This window comes from Elephas maximus, chromosome 11 (genome assembly GCF_024166365.1).
Source record: "Elephas maximus indicus isolate mEleMax1 chromosome 11, mEleMax1 primary haplotype, whole genome shotgun sequence".
In the NCBI taxonomy this organism is placed as follows: Eukaryota; Metazoa; Chordata; class Mammalia; order Proboscidea; family Elephantidae; genus Elephas; species Elephas maximus.
Genome location: NC_064829.1, coordinates 75558550 through 75577421, shown reverse-complemented (window position 1 = coordinate 75577421; position 18872 = coordinate 75558550). Strand labels below are relative to the sequence as shown.

General features: G+C 40.1%; 1 protein-coding gene across 5 annotated transcripts; it reads left to right on the top strand.

Annotated features, from left to right (window-relative positions):
* Positions 1–399: 399 nt before the first annotated feature.
* Positions 400–17531, top strand: DSEL (dermatan sulfate epimerase like). 5 transcript variants are annotated; one of them, XR_007519304.1, is made up of 3 exons: positions 400–785; positions 1588–11932; positions 13131–17531. XR_007519304.1 is itself a non-coding variant. In XM_049901075.1 (3 exons), exon 2 carries the CDS (start codon positions 2472–2474, stop codon positions 6108–6110), a length of 3639 nt encoding a protein of 1212 aa, XP_049757032.1. In that variant the 5' UTR covers positions 400–785; positions 1588–2471; the 3' UTR covers positions 6111–6119; positions 13131–17531. The 5 variants fall into 5 exon arrangements, 4 of the variants coding, with proteins under 4 accessions (XP_049757032.1, XP_049757031.1, XP_049757030.1 ...); XM_049901075.1 differs by having other exon boundaries at positions 1588–6119; XM_049901074.1 differs by having other exon boundaries at positions 1588–6119; positions 11774–17531.
* Positions 17532–18872: the final 1341 nt, after the last annotated feature.

Below are 18872 nucleotides of genomic sequence, written 5' to 3'. Positions count from 1 at the left end.
CTGGAAACCCCTAGTTCTCCTCCCACCCTGTTTACAGCTGTCATCTCCTCATAACCCCAGGGTCATATCAGCAGGACTCGGCCAGCCTGCCAGTTCGTTCCCGAGGCTCTCCAAGACGCTCACACTTGCAAACTTCCCTCCTCCTCCCACCCTGCTCTGTCCGAAGCGCGCGGCCGCGGCCGCAGCCGGAGCACGCGCGCCCGCGCCTCCCGCGCTTGAATCCGATGGGCGCTGGCCCCGCCCCCCTCCCGGACCCACCCCCAGCCCCGTCCCGTCAGCGGCCTGCCGCAGCCTCTCGCGCGCCACAGGCCGCGTAGCCCCGCCCCGGCCCCGCCCCGACCCCGCCCCCGGCCCGTCCTCGCCCCGCCTCTGCCGCCCGCCCGCGTCGGCGTCTCTAACCCTCCTCCGGCCGCGCTGCCGGAGCTGGAACGGAGGAGCAGTGTTGTCGCGGCCTGGGGACGCTGGCGCGCTGCTGGAGACGGCGCCCGAGCGCCCGCCGCACGAGCACCCGCCTCTCGCTGTCCGGCGCTGCCCCGGAGCCGGCCGCGTGCCTCGAGGGCGGGCGTGTCGGGCGGTGCTGGCGCGGCTGAGGGAACGGTTCAGGGGACGGTGCGGCTGAGGGGACGGCGGGCGTGGGGCCGCAGCTTGCTGGGCGGGGGGCCAGGGGCCCGGGGCCCAAGGAGGCCGCGCAGACCTCCCCCTGGGCAGAGCAGTTTTCCCGAACTCTCCACCTCCGCCTCAGTCGGGGCCAATCGCGCGGGAGACTCCATCGCCATCAGCCTGAGGTAAGTGGACTTGGCCGAGTAGGGTCTCTCGGCCGCAGACCAGAGCCATAGGTTGTGAACGGAGGATGGGGACGACGTGTTCGTAAAGATCGAAAAAATGTTTTAAAAATGCAACAGGCGGGGCGGATCAGTAAACTCCTAGCGTTAATGTTTCTCACAGTGAGACTTGTCCAAGACCGAAACTTGGTTAGGTTCTCAGACCCGAAGACAGCGGAGAGGCTGCTCTTTAAATCTGGGTCTGAGCTCCCTCTGGTGGCTACTTGTAATTATGCAAAACGAAGCTACAAGTGAGATGTGTCCGAGCCTAACTGCTTCCCCTCTGCCCCACAAATGATGGGATTTCTCCTTTGAGAAAAATGACTCGTCTTAGTAGTTCGCCTTACAAAGACACCTTCTTATCCAATGAAAGCTACACCCTCAACCGGATTAAAAAAAAGGTCTTTCAGCTTTTCCTTTGTGAGGGGAAGTAACAAGAAGGATAGCAGATGTCATCTTTATGTTAACCTCATTTGAATAAAAACATTTTTAAATGACTAAAGCAAGCCACGGTTAAAATATGAATACTGTCAAGGAAGTTATACCTTGTAGTTGTTTGTCACTCATTAATATTCATTGGGTCCTCATATGTGCATTTAAAATGATAGTAAGAAAAAAAATCACTTGAGCTTAGGTTATATTTACTAATAGATTTTATTGGGATTCTCACATTTCTATCAAGTGATTGTTGAACGTTTGCATCATCATTTATGTCTACTTCCAGCATACCTGTGGCCTCAGAGAATTTCTTTGTTTTTTTCCCCAGAAAGGAATGTCATGAAAAAGGAACAGAAAAGAAATGTCATTGTTGGTGAAAGACAAGCTTTATTTCCCAGTTGGTGGTTACTTCATGATGGGAAGAGGAGAAATACCTAGATGGCTGAAGAGATTAGATTTTTACAGTTGTACAGATGAAGCTGATAAAGAAATGCATGAAAATGCTTTCTCTGGGTCATAATAGGCTGCTGAGTAAGTAAGCCCGAAAAAAGACAAATTTGAAATGAGTGCAGGAATTTTGATTTTTTGTAAACCTTGTAGGACTTTGAACAGTTATTAATGTTTTTCTCCCAAAAGTGGAAGAAGAAAAAGTTTTCAAAGCAAAAAGTGTAAAAAGTTGAAACAGCAACTGAGTCCACTCCAAGAATTCTAGTACTTCATCAACTTCTGTAGAGAAAAGCATCCAAGCACATCTTACGTTGGGGTGATTGCATCACCAGTGATGGTTGCCTATGCTAGGAATGACTCAATTTGGATTGGGGGGTGCTTTCTCTTTTTCTTTTTTACATCATATATTTCTACTCTTCATGTAAGACAAAAGATTTATGTAAAGGAAGTAAATGCTGAATTCATAGCATGTTTGACTCTCATACTGTTGTTCCCTGTGTGTTAACAGAAAAATTGGAGGTTTTAACATTATTTGTATTGGAAGCAAAACTGTCAGGAACACAGATATCCGATATAAATTTTCTCATTTTGGCAACTTCACTTGCTTTGCATGAGCCGATTGTCAGCTGGATTTCACAGCATATACGATTTACAGTCTTTGTTTTATCAAGGCCTTAAATGTATGTTTTATACTAACCAGATGGGAAACACGTTGAGCACTATGTTTGACATGTATGCCTGAGGAAAAGAACTCCCTGATGGATCATGGCGTTAATGTTTACAGGACATTTCCTTTTTTTAGCATTAGTGATGTTTGGTTTCTCTACTTTTGAGGAATCTGTGAGCAATTACTCTGAATGGGCAGTTTTCACAGATGAGATAGATCAGTTTAAGTCACAGAAGGTTCAAGACTTCAAACCCAACCAAAAGCCGAAGAAAAGCATGCTTCATCCAAGTTTATATTTTGATGCTGGAGAAATTCAAGCAATGAGACAGAAGTCTCACACAAGCCATTTGCATCTTTTTAGAGTTATCAGAAGTGCAGTGACAGCTATGCTGTCCAATCCGACATACTACCTACCTCCACCCAAGCATGCTGATTTTGCTGCCAAGTGGAATGAAATTTATGGCAACAATCTGCCTCCATTAGCATTGTACTGTTTATTATGCCCAGAAGACAAAGTTGCCTTTGAATTTGTTTTGGAATATATGGATAGGATGGCTGGCTACAAGGACTGGCTAGTTGAGAATGCACCAGGGGATGAGGTTCCTGTAGGTCATTCCTTAACAGGTTTTGCCACTGCCTTTGACTTTTTATATAACTTATTAGATAATCATCGAAGACAAAAATATTTGGAGAAGATATGGGTTATTACTGAGGAAATGTATGAGTATTCCAAGGTCCGCGCATGGGGCAAACAACTTCTCCATAACCACCAAGCTACTAATATGATAGCATTACTCACTGGGGCCTTGGTGACTGGGGCAGATAAAGGATCTAAAGCAAACATATGGAAACAGATTGTAGTAGATGTGATGGAAAAGACAATGTTTCTATTGAATCATGTTGTTGATGGTTCTTTGGATGAAGGTGTGGCCTATGGAAGCTATACATCTAAATCAGTTACACAATATGTTTTTCTAGCCCAGCGCCATTTTAATATCAACAACTTGGATAATAACTGGTTAAAAATGCACTTTTGGTTCTATTATGCCACCCTTTTACCAGGTTTCCAAAGAACTGTGGGTATAGCAGATTCAAATTATAATTGGTTTTATGGTCCAGAAAGCCAGTTAGTTTTCCTGGATAAATTCATCTTAAAGAATGGAGCTGGAAACTGGTTAGCCCAGCAAATCCGAAAGCACCGACCTAAAGATGGACCGATGGTTCCCTCTACTGCCCAAAGATGGAGTACTCTTCATACTGAATACATTTGGTATGATCCTCAACTAACCCCACAGCCCCCTGCTGAATATGGTACTGCAAAAATGCACGTGTTTCCTAACTGGGGTGTTGTTACTTATGGGGCTGGGTTGCCAAATACACAGACCAATACCTTTGTGTCTTTTAAATCTGGGAAGCTGGGAGGGCGAGCTGTATATGACATAGTTCACTTTCAGCCATACTCCTGGATTGATGGGTGGAGAAGCTTTAACCCAGGACATGAACATCCGGATCAGAACTCATTTACTTTTGCCCCAAATGGGCAAGTCTTTGTTTCTGAAGCTCTCTATGGACCCAAGTTGAGCCACCTGAACAATGTGTTAGTGTTTGCTCCATCACCCTCAAGCCAGTGTAATAAACCCTGGGAAGGCCAGCTAGGAGAATGTGCACAGTGGCTCAGGTGGACTGGTGAGGAGGTTGGTGATGCAGCTGGGGAAATCATCACTGCCTCTCAACATGGGGAAATGATGTTTGTGAGTGGGGAAGCAGTGTCTGCTTATTCTTCAACAATGAAGCTGAAAAGTGTATATCGTGCTTTGCTTCTCTTAAATTCTCAAACTTTGCTAGTTGTTGATCACATTGAGAAGCAAGAAGATTCCCCGATAAATTCCGTCAGTGCCTTCTTTCATAATCTGGATATCGATTTTAAATACATTCCATATAGGTTTATGAACAGGTATAATGGCGCTATGATGGATGTGTGGGATGCACACTACAAGATGTTTTGGTTTGATCATCGTGGCAATAGTCCCATGGCTAGTATCCAGGAAGCAGAACAAGCTGCTGAATTTAAGAAACGGTGGACTCAATTTGTTAACGTTACATTTCCGATGGAGTCCACAATCATGAGAATTGCATATATCTTTTTTGGGCCATATGTCAATGTTTCCAGCTGCAAATTTATCGACAATTCCAAGGCTGGACTTCAAATTTCTCTCAATGTCAACAATACTGAACATGTTGTTTCCATTGTAACTGACTACCATAACCTGAAGACAAGATTTGGTTACCTGGGATTTGGTGGCTATGCCAATGTGGCTGATCAGGGCCAAGTCACCCGGTTTGGTTTGGGCACACAAGCAATAGTAAAGCCTGTAAGACATGATAGAGTTATTTTCCCCTTTGGATTTAAATTTAATATAGCAGTTGGATTAATTTTGTGCATCAGTCTGGTGATTTTAGCTTTTCAGTGGCAGTTTTACGTTTCTTTTAGAAAGCTGATGAGGTGGATACTAATACTTGTTATTGCCTTGTGGTTTATTGAGCTGCTGGATGTGTGGAGTACTTGCACTCAGCCCATCTGTGCAAAATGGACAAGGACAGAGGCCAAGGCAAGCAAGAAGGCCTTGTCGTCTGAAGAGCACCACGTCAGTCTTCCCGATGTTGTGATTACCTCACTTCCTGGTTCAGGAGCTGAAATTCTCAAACAGCTTTTTTTCAACAGTAGTGATTTCCTCTACATCAGGGTCCCTACAGCCTACATTGATATCCCTGAAACTGAATTTGAGATTGACTCATTTGTAGATGCCTGTGAATGGAAGGTGTCAGATATCCGCAGTGGTCGTTTTCGTTTACTCCGAGGCTGGTTGCAGTCCTTAGTCCAAGACACAAAACTGCACTTGCAAAACATTCATCTGCATGAACCCAATAGGGGTAAACTGTCCCAATATTTTACAGCAAATAAGGACAGAAAAAGAAAATCGAAAAGGAGAGAGTCTTTGCTGGAACAAAGAAGTAGAATGAAAGGCACCTTTGATAGAGATGCTGAATATATTAGGGCTTTGAGGAGACACCTGGTCTATTACCCAAGTGCACGACCTGTGCTCAGTTTAAGCAGTGGGAGCTGGACGTTGAAACTTCATTTTTTTCACGAAGTTCTGGGAGCTTCGCTGAGGGCATTGTATGTAGTAAGGGACCCTCGGGCATGGATTTATTCAGTACTGTACAGTAGTAAACCAAGTCTTTATTCCTTGAAGAATGTACCAGAGCACTTAGCTAAACTGTTTAAAATAGAGGGTGGTAAAGGCAAATGTAACTTAAATTCGGGCTATGCTTTTGAGTATGAATCGCTGAGGAAAGAATTATCAAAATCCAAATCAAATGCAGTCTCTCTGTTGTCTCATCTCTGGCTAGCAAACACAGCAGCAGCCCTGAGAATAAATACAGATTTGCTGCCTACCAGCTATCAGCTGGTCAAATTTGAAGATATTGTACATTTTCCCCAGAAAACCACTGAAAGTATTTTTGCCTTTCTTGGAATTCCTTTGTCTCCTGCTAGTTTAAACCAAATATTGTTTGCCACCTCCACGAACCTTTTTTACCTTCCCTATGAAGGGGAAATATCACCAACTAATATTAATGTTTGGAAACAAAACTTGCCTAGAGATGAAATTAAACTGATTGAAAACATCTGCTGGACATTAATGGATCGTCTAGGATATCCAAAGTTTATGGACTAAATGCTGCAGGTCAGCACAAATTTGCACTAATGCTTTCCAACCCAATTTGTAGATATGAATTTGAGGAGTTTGTTTATTCTTGTATTCTGTGTGTGTGTGTATGTATGTGTGTTTTCAGTCTGTTACTTGCACAGAGAGATTATTTTAAAAATAGCATATTTGGCCTTGCATGATTTATTTTATCTCACCACTCTCCTTGCCTTTGTTTCTGAAGTTTTTTTTTTTCTGTTAAATGTTTCTGCTACAGAGGTGTAGATGAAGTTATATCATGGGGATCAGGGGAGATGGAAAGATTTTAAAGGTGTTTGTCTAACTCTCCTTTATCTCTAACTGTGCTAATCTATCTGGGGACCTCAAACACTGCTGAAGGCCTGCAGTTACTGCTTTACCCAAGCGTCTTTTGCTTTCAAGATGGACTACAAAAAATTCGTACCTTTTTTTTTTTTTAAAGGTCTTCTAATGCATTTATCTTACACACACACACACACACACACACACACACAGAGTTCCTTTTCTGTGTATAATATTTATTAGTGATATCACTGCAGAAATGCCAGCTCCTATTAAAACTATAGGATTCCTTTTCAGAAATACAGAATGGATATGTTTTATTGAGGTCAGAAACAGTGACCTTAAAAAGCCCCCTTAACTTTATTTTTTTTTAACTTAGAAATAATAAGGACTATGTCTTGGAACAGTTTGGGTGCCAAGGGCTGGTAGATTGTTTTAGACATGCCTGTATGTTTCCAACGCAGTCTTCTTTGCCTCCCTGAAGCCACAGTACTTCATCATCACACCACTTGCACTCTATCCTTTCTCTCAGGCAAAACAGTAAGTAGTTAGTAATTGCTAAACTCCCAGTATTTGTAGGGGATTTTTTTTTCCCCGATGGTTATTTTTGCATTAAAGCCTACATAGATTTAGAATCAAATTTTCTTTTGTGGAATTACCACTGTATGACTTAAAGAAAGCAGTGTCACTGCTACCAGTGTTTTTTTAGGCTGGAAACAGAATTGGAAAACTGCCTATCTTGCATCCTTTTGAATGAGTTTACAGACTGCCAGTGTCTGCAAAAGTTGAAGGTAAATGGGACATGATGTCAGAGGCATCTGTTTCCTTTACCATCTGCATGTTATTATAAATGTAGTCATAGAATGTGGTTCATTTTATTTTGGCCGGCTCTGAAATCAAAATGCTGGGCCATTATAAGCAAGTGAAGTAATTACAGTACATTGGATGAAAACTATTAGGTAGTGTCAAGACTTGATGAAAATCTCTGTACAGTAGTCTTCTTCCTGATGTTTCAAACTGTAGTTCCCCCAAACTCTCTAACACTTGGGAGTCTGTCATTCTGACCTAGATAAAAGTGATTGATTCTCAGTAGTTTGCTATTATATCAAAATGTGCCTCCAGAGTGATAAAGCTGTGGATATGTTACATTCCAGCTAAACCTAACTTGGTTGTCATTTTTCTTCCATTATAGTGTGAATGGAAAGTGCCCCCAACCCGAACATCTCCCTTCCCGTAGCTCTCACTGCTTTCCCTCTTAATGGCAGAATGAATGAAAAATCATATTGTATGGATTGAGAGGGCACTGAAGATCTGAATCTATGCTGTTACTCTCAAGGAAGATTATTCTATTTCAAGGTTATCAACAAACATGTAAAATTGCTACGTGGATGATAATGCTATTTCCATTATTGTTCAGAGTCTCAGTGTTTGCTTTCAGTTTCCAGGATGTGGCATCTTGAACCAGATCAAATAAAAAGGCTCTGGGTTGGCAGTAGTAGTAGGTCTGATGAAGGTAAGAATTATGACTGGGTACAGGTGACAAGAAAACAGAAGCTACCACTGCCATTTAGTGTTGTGCAGAAACATGTATGCTAGCGGAAGAGAGCTAGGATGAGTCGGTGGAGGACTTAGATGAAGAAGAAAGGGAAAAAGTAATTCTGAGAATGAATACGGAAACAACTAAAAACCCATTTCTGTCCAGTCAATTCTGACTCACAGCGACCCTATAGGACAGAGTAGAACTGCCTCATAGGGTTTCCAGGGAGTGCCTGGTGGATTTGAACTGTCGACCTTTTGGTGAGCAGCCATGGCTCTTAACCACTACACTGCCAAGGTTTCCAAGTACAATGTTATTAATAGCAAACAAAAGTACATGCTTATGAAAATGATCTTCACAGTGTATCCTAACTTTCAGCCCCACATGGCAACACAAAGTTGGATTTCCCTGTCTCTACTTAACACCTCCACTCGGAGAGAAAATTTCAGACATGCTGCCTCCCACTTTGTATTAAAATTGTTTGCCACAGGAGAAGGCTTCTATATGTAGAGTCCCCTGTGAGGAATGTTAGCATATGGATGAGGGGGTGACACATTTGTTAGATACATGTGCATATGTTCATGCCTGGGACCTCTGCCTTACAATAATTTGCATACCTGAGGTCACCAATGTTTCAGTGCACCCTTAGATCCTTCCTGCACTCAGGATGACACCCTAGGAACAATTCAGATACCTTATACTTTTGTTTTTGCTTTTATCATCTAGAGAATAGTTAAAGGTGGGATTATCATTGATATCTGGCATGTGTAAAGGAAATACTTAGAAAATGACTTACCTGTAGAATCAGTCTCTCTTGGTTAACTTGCCAAATCTTAGGTCTAATTGGGATAAAAGCTTTTGTTAAAGCAATAGCATTTACTTCCTGAGTTTTGAAAGAATGTATTAATTTACTGACTAAAGTAGCATAAATAAATGTAATTATAACTACCTGGTTTTCAAAAGTTTCAAACTTAATTTATCCACTTTTAGAATGTAACAGGAAGGCAATATCCATAGTTGAATTTACTGAAACATTCAGAGAGGGGAGGAAATATGAGCATTTGTTCCAGAGGAGGAAACTAAATGTATGAATATTCTTTATAGAGACCCAAGGAGTCTCAAATTTTAACAAGAGGACAGGGTGTATTTGATCTAAAACCCATTCCAAAATTAAACCTTTAATTAGGTGGATTTTTAGACAGAGAAGAGTTAATAAATGCCTGGTAAAAGCAGGGTAAGAGGGCAGCGGTGGTTCAGTGGTAGAATTTCTTGCATTCCGTGCAGAAGACCAGGGTTGGATTCCTGGCCAGGGCACATGGTTCGCAGCCACCACTCTTCTATCAGTGTATGGAGGACTGCATGATGCTATGATGCTGAACGGGTTTCAGCAGAGCTGTATCAGCCAACGAAAACCCAGTGATTCACAACAGTCATATCTGTAGCCAATCATGGGGATGGTGCAGGACTGAGCAGTGTTTTGTTGTGCATGGGTTACCATGAGTGGGAGACCGACTCTACAGCAGCTAACAACAGAAAAAAATGGGATAATCCTTATTTATGTCCAGTTCAGAGTAAGGTTCACAGGACTGGCAGAAGAACTGCCACATAACCCTCTGCAGATGAACTCAGAGAAGGAATCCCCTCGCCCTCGCCACATGTGTACACACACACTAGCATGTATTAAGAACTCTTATGGGAATGTCACCCTTCCTCTCTGCCAGTTAATTTTGGCTGGCATCATTGATCAGCACAAACTGATAGAAAATTAAAAACCTTAGACATTCTTAATGTATAAAGTATGTCACATTCAATTATAAATGAGTAGACATTTAATTATAGTTTTAAAGTTGCTATGTTTGATTGGCTCATTGATCATAAATAGAAAAATATTCACTGACTGCATTGTGAAAAAAAAAAATAGAAGGCAGTATGTTATAACAGCACTTCCAGAGGTAAGGACACCTAAGGTTCTAAGATACATATCAAGGAATTTAATATACAAAGTATTTACTGTTTATTTAAATGTTGATCATAGTACATCTATTATGTCTAAGGTAAGATTTTTTTTCAGTAACTGACTGAAAAAGCACCATTTCATGTTATTTTGGCAAAAAAACTATCCACATAACCCTAAGACCTAAATAGCTTTTTGCACAAAGGGTAATAGGGATTTCAAAGAGTAGATTCTAACATACTCTAATCTGCAGGTCCTTGAGGTACAATTTACATGGGCTTATGTAGTATTTAGGAGCCCTGGTGGTGCAGTGGTTAAAGTGCTCAGCTGCTAACCAAAATGGTGGTGGTTTGAAACCACCAGCCACTCCGCTGGAGAAAGATGTGGCATTCTGCTTCTGTAAAGATTTACAGCCTTGGAAACCCTATGGGACAGTTCTAGTCTGTCCAATAGGATCACTATGAGTCAGAATTGACTCAACCGCAGTGGGTTTGGTTTGGATGTCATATTTAGGCCAAATAACATGCATGTTTGATTCTGTTTACAAAGGTAGGTTCAGTTAGAGCTTACAAAGCATTTTTTTTGTTGTTTTTGTCTTTTACACCTTATCCACTTATGTACTAAAGGCAACATAGACTGAAGATCATACACTACCTTACCATATCTGTATGTATAACAGAGGTCCCTGGGTGGTGCAAATGGTTTTTGTTTTGGCTACTAGCTGAAAAGTTGACAGTTTGAACGCACTCAGCAGTGCTGGAGAAGAAAGACCTGGCAATCTGCTCCTGTAAAGATTACAGCCAAGAAAATCCAATGGAGCAGTTCTGCTCTGTAACACACAGGATCATCGTGAGTTAGAATCACTTCAACAGCAATTTTTTAAACTTTTTTTTTAAAAAATACATATAACAAGACTTCTCTATGATTTAAAATAATAAAAAATGAAATAAAGCTAAAAGCAACCTGCTATGTTTGGGATAATTTGGTCATACCCTTGTCCTTTAGGTCTCTGGGTAAGGGTGTTAGGATTTGTATGGGCTGAGAAGGCAGAAGTTGGGAAATGTGGGTCAAGTGGAGTACTGACGCCCAGCCCCATAATTTCAGCCACTAAACTTGATGGGCAAGCCTAACTTCTCCCCAAAGTAAATTCCAAGTCATTGCTCTGTCTTGGATTCAATTTCACTATCTCATGTATCAATCCATTTTTCTAAATGGCAAGAATTATCCCTGTAAAATGTACCTGTGCCCTACATCTGCTACTGCTGCTACTTGTAAGAACTTCATGAAGGAAGGCTATTTCTAGGAAAGGTGAAACTTTTTGCACTTCTTGAATGTTATGTGAGACATACTAAATAGATGATGTACAGAGCTGGGGCAATGAATAATTTTTTTTAAGAACAAGAATCTAGCAAGAATTAATTACATAACATGTGCCTCATATTGAACCATAAGGTTTTCATATATTACAATCCTTATAACTAAAAACAAAACCAGTTGCCATCAAGTATATTCCAACTCTAGGTGACCCATGTGTGTCAGAGTAGAACTGTACAACATAGGGTTTTCAGCGGTTGATTCTTTGCAAGTAGATCGTCAAGCCTTTCTTCCAAGGTGCCTCTGGTGGACTTGAACCTCCAACCTTCCTGTTAGCAGCTGAGTTCATTAACTCTTTGAACCACCTAAGAACATAACTCTGTATAGTAGTCATTTTACAAATAAATCTGAAACTCACATCAAGTGATTTGTACAACGTAAATCAGCTGATAAGTGACTTGACCAAGACTCAGGTGGTTTTTCCAACTCTAAAGGCATGAACATATGTTTTTATAATTCATTCTTCTATTCCCTCATTCATAATACTTTTAAATATCTGCTATTGAGGTATTGATTAGAGCAAGGAAAGAACACAAAAATTGATTGAGCATGACGTCTCTTGGTGAGAAATTGCATCTCTCCAGAAACTTCAAGACTTAGTAGGAATTCATCAAGAAGAGAAGGAGAGGAGAGACATGCCAGGGAGAAAGAATCACTCAAGGGAAGGTACAGAAATGTGTTATCTGTTCTGTATTAGGCATGGTTTACTTCCTCCCCGCCCCCCCAAAAAAAAACAGTTATGAGGAATGGGAGTGGGTTTTCAAGTTAGGAGGAGTTATTACTGGCAAGTTTATGTAGAGGTCACCACCTATTTATTTTTCTTAATTATGTTTGACTCTATACTGGTTGCAAGAATTGGTATTGGTATAGCACCTAACATCAATGAGTAGTCCTTCCAAAAGGAATTTAGGGGTATCCATCGATGTAAATAGAACTAAACTGTTCACATTGCTGTCTCTTCACTCCAGCTCAGTCAACTGCCCCATCATATTTATAACAAAGAAATTTGAGTTGTAATTGAATATCAAGGAATGCTCTGAAGAGAAAAGCATGCCTGAGTGTCGTCTGACTCATGTATGCAGATCATTGCTAGTAATGACAGAGAGGGCCAGCTCAGTGTATTACTCCAGGCTTTAGCTGACCAGCAACAGTTTCTTTTCCCCACCGAGTACCTCTAAATTCACAGTACCAGGCACTGTTCTTAATAGTGGAAATGCAACAGTGAACAAGACATACTTGGACCCTACCTTAATGGAGCTGACAATCTACTGGGGATTATAAAGAAACATGTTCTTATTCTGACTTTCTTAAAATTCCTGTACAAAAGAGCCTACACTAAGTGGAAATGAAAGTTCCTGTCAGTTTTATAAATAACAATCACATTATCAAATGGAATTCTTTTTAAGAAAAAAGGTAACAACCTGTTCTTTTCCCCACCTTGTAAACAATGGCAAAGTAAAGCAAGGAAGGGAGGAGGGAGTGAGAAAAGAGAGTATTCTGATCCTTAACCTGAACAAAGTAAGGTGAACAAGGAGAATCATTTTTATAAAAATTGTGTTAATTATTCTATAAACGACTTAAAAGATTCTTTGAAATGGTAGTATAGATAAAACTTGGGGAGAAAAAAGATCTCTTTTATAGTAAGTTGCACTGCTCTTTTTTATTTCATTAAACAATTTCTGTGTTACTCTGACTCTCTGCTATTCATAACATTTTCACTGGCCAATTTTCATTGGCCAAGGATTGGTAGTTGGAAAATATGGCCCTGATGATAGAAATAATGCCAGAGATCACATGATAGAATTTTGCAAGAACAATGACTTTTTCATTGCAAATATCTTTTTTTTTTTTAACAACAAAACAGCAACTATATACACGGACCTCACCAGATGGAATACACAGGAATAAAACTGACTACATCTGTGGAAAGAGATGTGGAAAAGCTCCATATCATCAGTTAGAACAAGGCCAGGGGCTGACTGAGGAACAGACCATCAATTGCTCATACGCAATTTCAAGTTGAAGCTGAAGAAAATTAGAACAAGTCCACAAGAGCCAAAGTACAACCTTGAGTATATCCCAACTGAATTTTAGAGATCATCTGAAGAATATATTTGACGCATTGAATACTAATGACCAGATACCAGACAAGTTGTGGGATGACATTGAGGACATCATACATGAAGAAAGCAAAAAGTCATTAAAAAGACCGGAAAGAAAGAAAAGACAAATGGATGTCAGAAGAGACTGAAACTTCCTCTCAAACATAGAGTAGCTAAAGTGAAAGGAAGAAATGATGAAACAAAAGAGCTGAACTGAAGATTTCATTACAATACTTTCTTTCCTTGATTTGGCTCGAGAAGCCAAAGTATTGTAATGAAATGTGCAAAGACTTCAAGATAGAAAACCAAAAAGGAAGGATATACATGGCATTTATCAAGCTGAAAGAAACTGAAGAAAAACTTCCAATCCTTGAGTTGTGATATTGAAATTCTACGAGGAAAATATTAATGGATGCAGGACACATCCAAAAAAGATGGAAGGTATACATGGAGTCACTGTACTAAGAAGAATTGGTCGACGTTTAAATATTTCAGGACGTAGCATGTGATCAAGAACTGATGGTACTGAAGGAAGAGGTCCAAGTGGCACTGAAGATTATGGTGAAAAACACGGCTCCAGGAATTGATTGAATACCATTTGAGGTGCTTCAACAAATAGACAGCTACCCGGCCAACTGACTGGAAGAGACCCATATTTGTGCCCATTCCAAAGAAAGGTGTTCCAACAGAATGTGGAAACTATCAAATAATATCATTAATAACACAAATGAAATTTTGCATGGTTTAAGGTTAAAGGTGTGCGTCAGGTTATATCATTTCACCATACTTATTCAATCTGTATGAAGAGCAAATAATCTGAGAAGCTGAACTGTATGAAGAATGCAGTATCAGTATTGAAGGAATACTCATTAACAACCTGCAATATGCAGGTGACACAACCTTGTTTGTTGAAAGTGAAGAGGACTTGAAGCACTTACCTCAACATAAAGAAAACAAAAATTCTCACAACTGGACAAATAAGCAACACCATGATAAACAGAGAAAAGTTAGAAATTGTCAAGGATTTCATTTTACTTAGATCCACAGTCAACACACATGGAAGCAGCAGTCAAGAAATCATTGTGTTGGGCAAATCTGCTGCAAAAGATCTCTAAAAGTCTTAAGAAGCAAAGACGTCACTTTAAGGACTAAAATGTACCTGACTCAAGCCATGGTGTTTTCAGTTGCCTCATGCATGTGAAAGCTGGCCAGTGAAAAAGGAAGACTGAAGAAGAATCGATGCTTTGGAATTATGATGTTGGTGAAGAATATCGAAGATACATGGACTGCCAGAAGAACGAACAAATCTGCCTTGGAAGAAGTACAACCAGAATGCTCATTAGAAGCAAGGATGGTGAGACTTTGTCTTATATACTTTGGACATGTTACTAGAAGAGACCAGTCCCTGGAGAAGGACATCATGCTTGGTAAAGTAGAGGGTCAGCGAAAAAGAGGAAGACCATCAACGAGATAGATTGACACAACGGCTGCAACAATGGGCTCAAGTATAACAATGACTGTGAGGATGGCACAGGACCAGGCTGTGTTTCCTTCTGATGTACAGAGTCCCTATTAGTCGGAGCTGACTGGATGTCACATAACAACGGACTCTCTTGTAATGAAATGTTACTTTTCTTTCTAGTGTATCAATACTGAAGTTGACGTCCACATAAGTGTTCCAGGTTTTAACATATTCTAGATGTATGGTATTTTTCTGTATGTTATCTTCTTCTCTATTTCTGAACTTGGGATGCATGCATTGTCTTAATAGAATATGGTAGAAGAAAGGAAACAGACATATGCCTCCCTGATGCTCTCCCTTCCTCTTTCAGGAAGTCAGTCAGGTCCTACCAATTTCACTTTCATTACTGTGCTGAGTAATATAAGCTAATTCCTGCACTAAAATTTGGCACCCCTCTAAGAGCAATGCATAATACACTCTTACATTTTCATTGTATGATGCAAATAACTGACTAAGCCCTTGTTGTGCTACAGTGGAAGATGACTGCTCAAGTTTATTGATATTTATTTGCTTTTTAACTAAGTATTCATTTGTTCCCCTCCACCTTGTTCCAGAAAATTAATTTTGCTGCATATTTGTTTAAACTAATGGAACTTTAAAATATGGCTATTTTAACTCTACTGAGTGAATTTTTTTTTTTATTGTGATTTAGGCAAAAGTTTACAGAGCAAACTAGTTTCTCATTAAACAGTTAATACGCAAATTTTTGTGTGACATTTGTTGCTAAACCTACAATGTGTCAACACTCTCCCCTTCTCTACCACAGGTTCCCTGTTTCCATTTGTCCAGTTTCCTGTCCCTTCCTGCTTTCTTGTCTTTGCTTTTGGGTGTGCCCATTAGTCTTATATAGATGATTGAACTATGAAGCATAGCCCTCATGTGTGTTATTGTTGACCCTATAGACCTGTCTAATCTTTGGCTGAAGAGTGAACCTCAGGAGTGGCTTTGGTACTGAGTTAAAAAGGTGTCCAGGGACCATACTCTTGGCATTTCTCCAGTCTCTGTCAGACCAGCAACCCTGTTTGTGTGTGTGTGTGTTTATGAATTTGAGTTCTACATTTTTTTTCCATTCTGCCCTGGAGCCTGTATTGCGATCCCTGTCAGAGCAGTCAGTGGTGCTAACTGGGCACCATCTAGTTGTTCTGGACTCAGTCTGTTGGAGGTTTTGGTAGTTGTGATCCATTAGTTCTTTGGACTAATCTTTCCCTTGTGTCTTTGGTTTTCTTCATTCTCCTTTGCTCCAGCTGGGATAGGACCAGTAGATGTAGCTTAGATGGCTGCTTGCAGGCTTTTAAAACCCCAGTTACTACTCAGCACAGTTGGATGTACAGCTTTTTCTTTATAGACTATGTTATGCAATTGAGCTAGATGTCCTCCGAGACCATGGTCCCCCGCCATCATCCTAGTAGCTCAGCATCTCAGGGCATTTGAATGTGTCTGTGAATCTTCTGTGACTTTGCCTTGGTCATGTTGTGCTGACTTTCCCAGTCTTGTGTGCCATTTGACCCTTCACCAGAGTTACCACTTACCTACTATCTAGTTAGTGTTTTTCCTTTCACATCCCACCCCTCCCTTGTAACCATCAAAGATTATTTCTTTTTGCGTGGAAACATTTTCATGTGTTTTTATAATAGTGGGCTCATACAGTATTTGGAGGGCATTATACCGAAAATAAGTCAATCACAAAAGGACAAATACTGCATGAGCAATTTTAATTCGATGCTTTAATGTAATATTTCACAAAGCTTTGAAGGAGGATTTATATATACGTATGACAACACATACTACAAAAAGTTATGACATTGCTTTCATGAGACACCCATGAAAAGATAAAAGCCCTATCCAAACGAAATAGATGATTGTTACTGTTCATGTTCAAACATTAATGGGAAGGCTCTGGGTAATCCAGTGCTAACTAGAACACAGCATGTTTAGAGTGGCTTGTGGTTATTTCTTTTTAGATTTACCAGAGTAAACTAAAGTACACACCCATTGAGTTATTTGTTTTTCTTTTGCCCAGCATTAGCTATAAAGCTACCCAAAATAATCCAGTATTGAATACATGAGTAGAAAGATATATGATTGTATACACACATCAGCATTTGGCAGAATTCCATTATAATTAGGGGTATAAAGTTTTCTGTGTAAAACCAACAGGCTCTACTGGTGGATACTTGACAAGCCTTGTTTGTAACTTTCCCCCATTTCCTTGCTTAATTCGAAGGGGGGTGTTTCCATTACCATGTTATATTTATTATTTTATATATTAAAATTTTGTGTATTATGTAAGCTTTGAATTTGATAAGCCTGAGTACCAATCCCCAGTTCGGTATCAGCTGTGAGATGTTAGGTGAGTTTCTTAATTCTTCAATCTCCATTTCCCCATCTGTATAGCTCCCTCACAGCTGATGCAAGGATTGAATAAAATGACTTGTGAAAATTAATAGAACACTACTTGTTTTCTCTTTATGACCATCTCCAAAAATCTAGCCTGACTGATGAGAGAGAGACAGCAGAGGTATGTTTACTTTGATTCTATTATTGTATGTACCCAACCCCAAAACCCCACTGATGCAAGTAAATCCAATATGCTCAAGAAAAACTAAAAAATCATTCTGGAAATGATGAAGACGTTGAAGTTCGAGTAAATGAAAGTTTGAATAAAATTATTTCTTAAAGTATAAAAAGGAATATTTCTAACTTAATGTATTAATTGCATAATTGTGATTTTACATGTTTGTGCAACTAAATATGTTAAATATTAAAAAGATGTTTGAATAGTCTATATATCATAGGTATATATATTCAAATTATCTGAAAATATTTTTAATATCTTCTCATTGAGAAAATAGGGCATCACCTTAAATATGAATTTGCCTTCTCTTTGGGCATTTTTGTATATGCGCTGTGAATAATGTTTTGGCTTATATTTTCATGATCTTTGTAGTAACTTTTGATACACAGGTGTTCTTAATTTGAATACAATAAAATATGTCACTGTTTTCCTTCATTGTTTTTATTTTTTGCATCTTATTAAATAATCTTTCCCAAGCCCTTGGCCTTAAAAATGTTCTCCTATATTTTTTTGTATAGACCCTCAATGAGGTGGATTGACACAGTGGCTGTTTAACAGGGGGTGCAAGCATAACAACGATTGTAAGGATGGTGCGGGACTGGGCCATGTTTCGTCCTGTTGTGCATAGCATCCCTATGAGTTGGAACTCAATCGACGGCACCTACCAACAACAACGATATTTTTCTTAAACATTTAAAAAATTTATTAGTTATCTATTGCTGCATAAGAATATTAACACAAACTTAGCAGCTTAAAACAACACACTTTAAAAAAATTTATTGTGCTTTAGGTGAAAGTTTACAAATGGTCAGTCTCTCGTATAAAAACTTATAAACACCTTGCTATATACTCCTAATTGCTCTCCCCTTAATGAGACAGCACACTCCTTCCCTCCATTCTCTATTTTCGTGTCCATTTGGCCAGCTTCTGACTCCTTCTGCTCTCTTTCCCTTCCAGACAGGAGATGCCAACATAGTCTCATGTGTCTACTTGATCCAAGAAGCTCATTGTTCACCAGTATCATTTTCTATTCCATAGTGCAGTCCACTCCCTGTCTGAAGAGCTGGCTTTGGGAATGGTACTTGTCTTGGGCTAACAGAAGGTCTGGGGATCATGACCTCTGGGGTCTTTCTAGTCTCAGTCAGACCATTAAGTCTGGTCTTTTTACGAGAATTTAGGGTCTGCATCCCACTGCTCTCCTGCTCCCTCATAGGTTCTCTGTTGTGTTCCCTGTCAGGGCAGTCATCGATTGTAGCCAGGCACCATCTAGTTCTTCTGGTCTCAGGCTAATGTAGTCTTTGGTTTATGTGGTCATTTCTGTCTTCCGGGCTTATAATTACCTTGTGTCTTTGGTGTTCTTCATTCTCCTTTGCCCCAGCTGGGTTGAGACCCATTGATGCATTTTAG

Excerpts from the sequence above, each read along its gene's own strand:
- DSEL (XM_049901075.1), top strand. The coding sequence starts at position 2,472 with ATGGCGTTAATGTTTACAGGACATTTCCTTTTTTTAGCATTAGTGATG.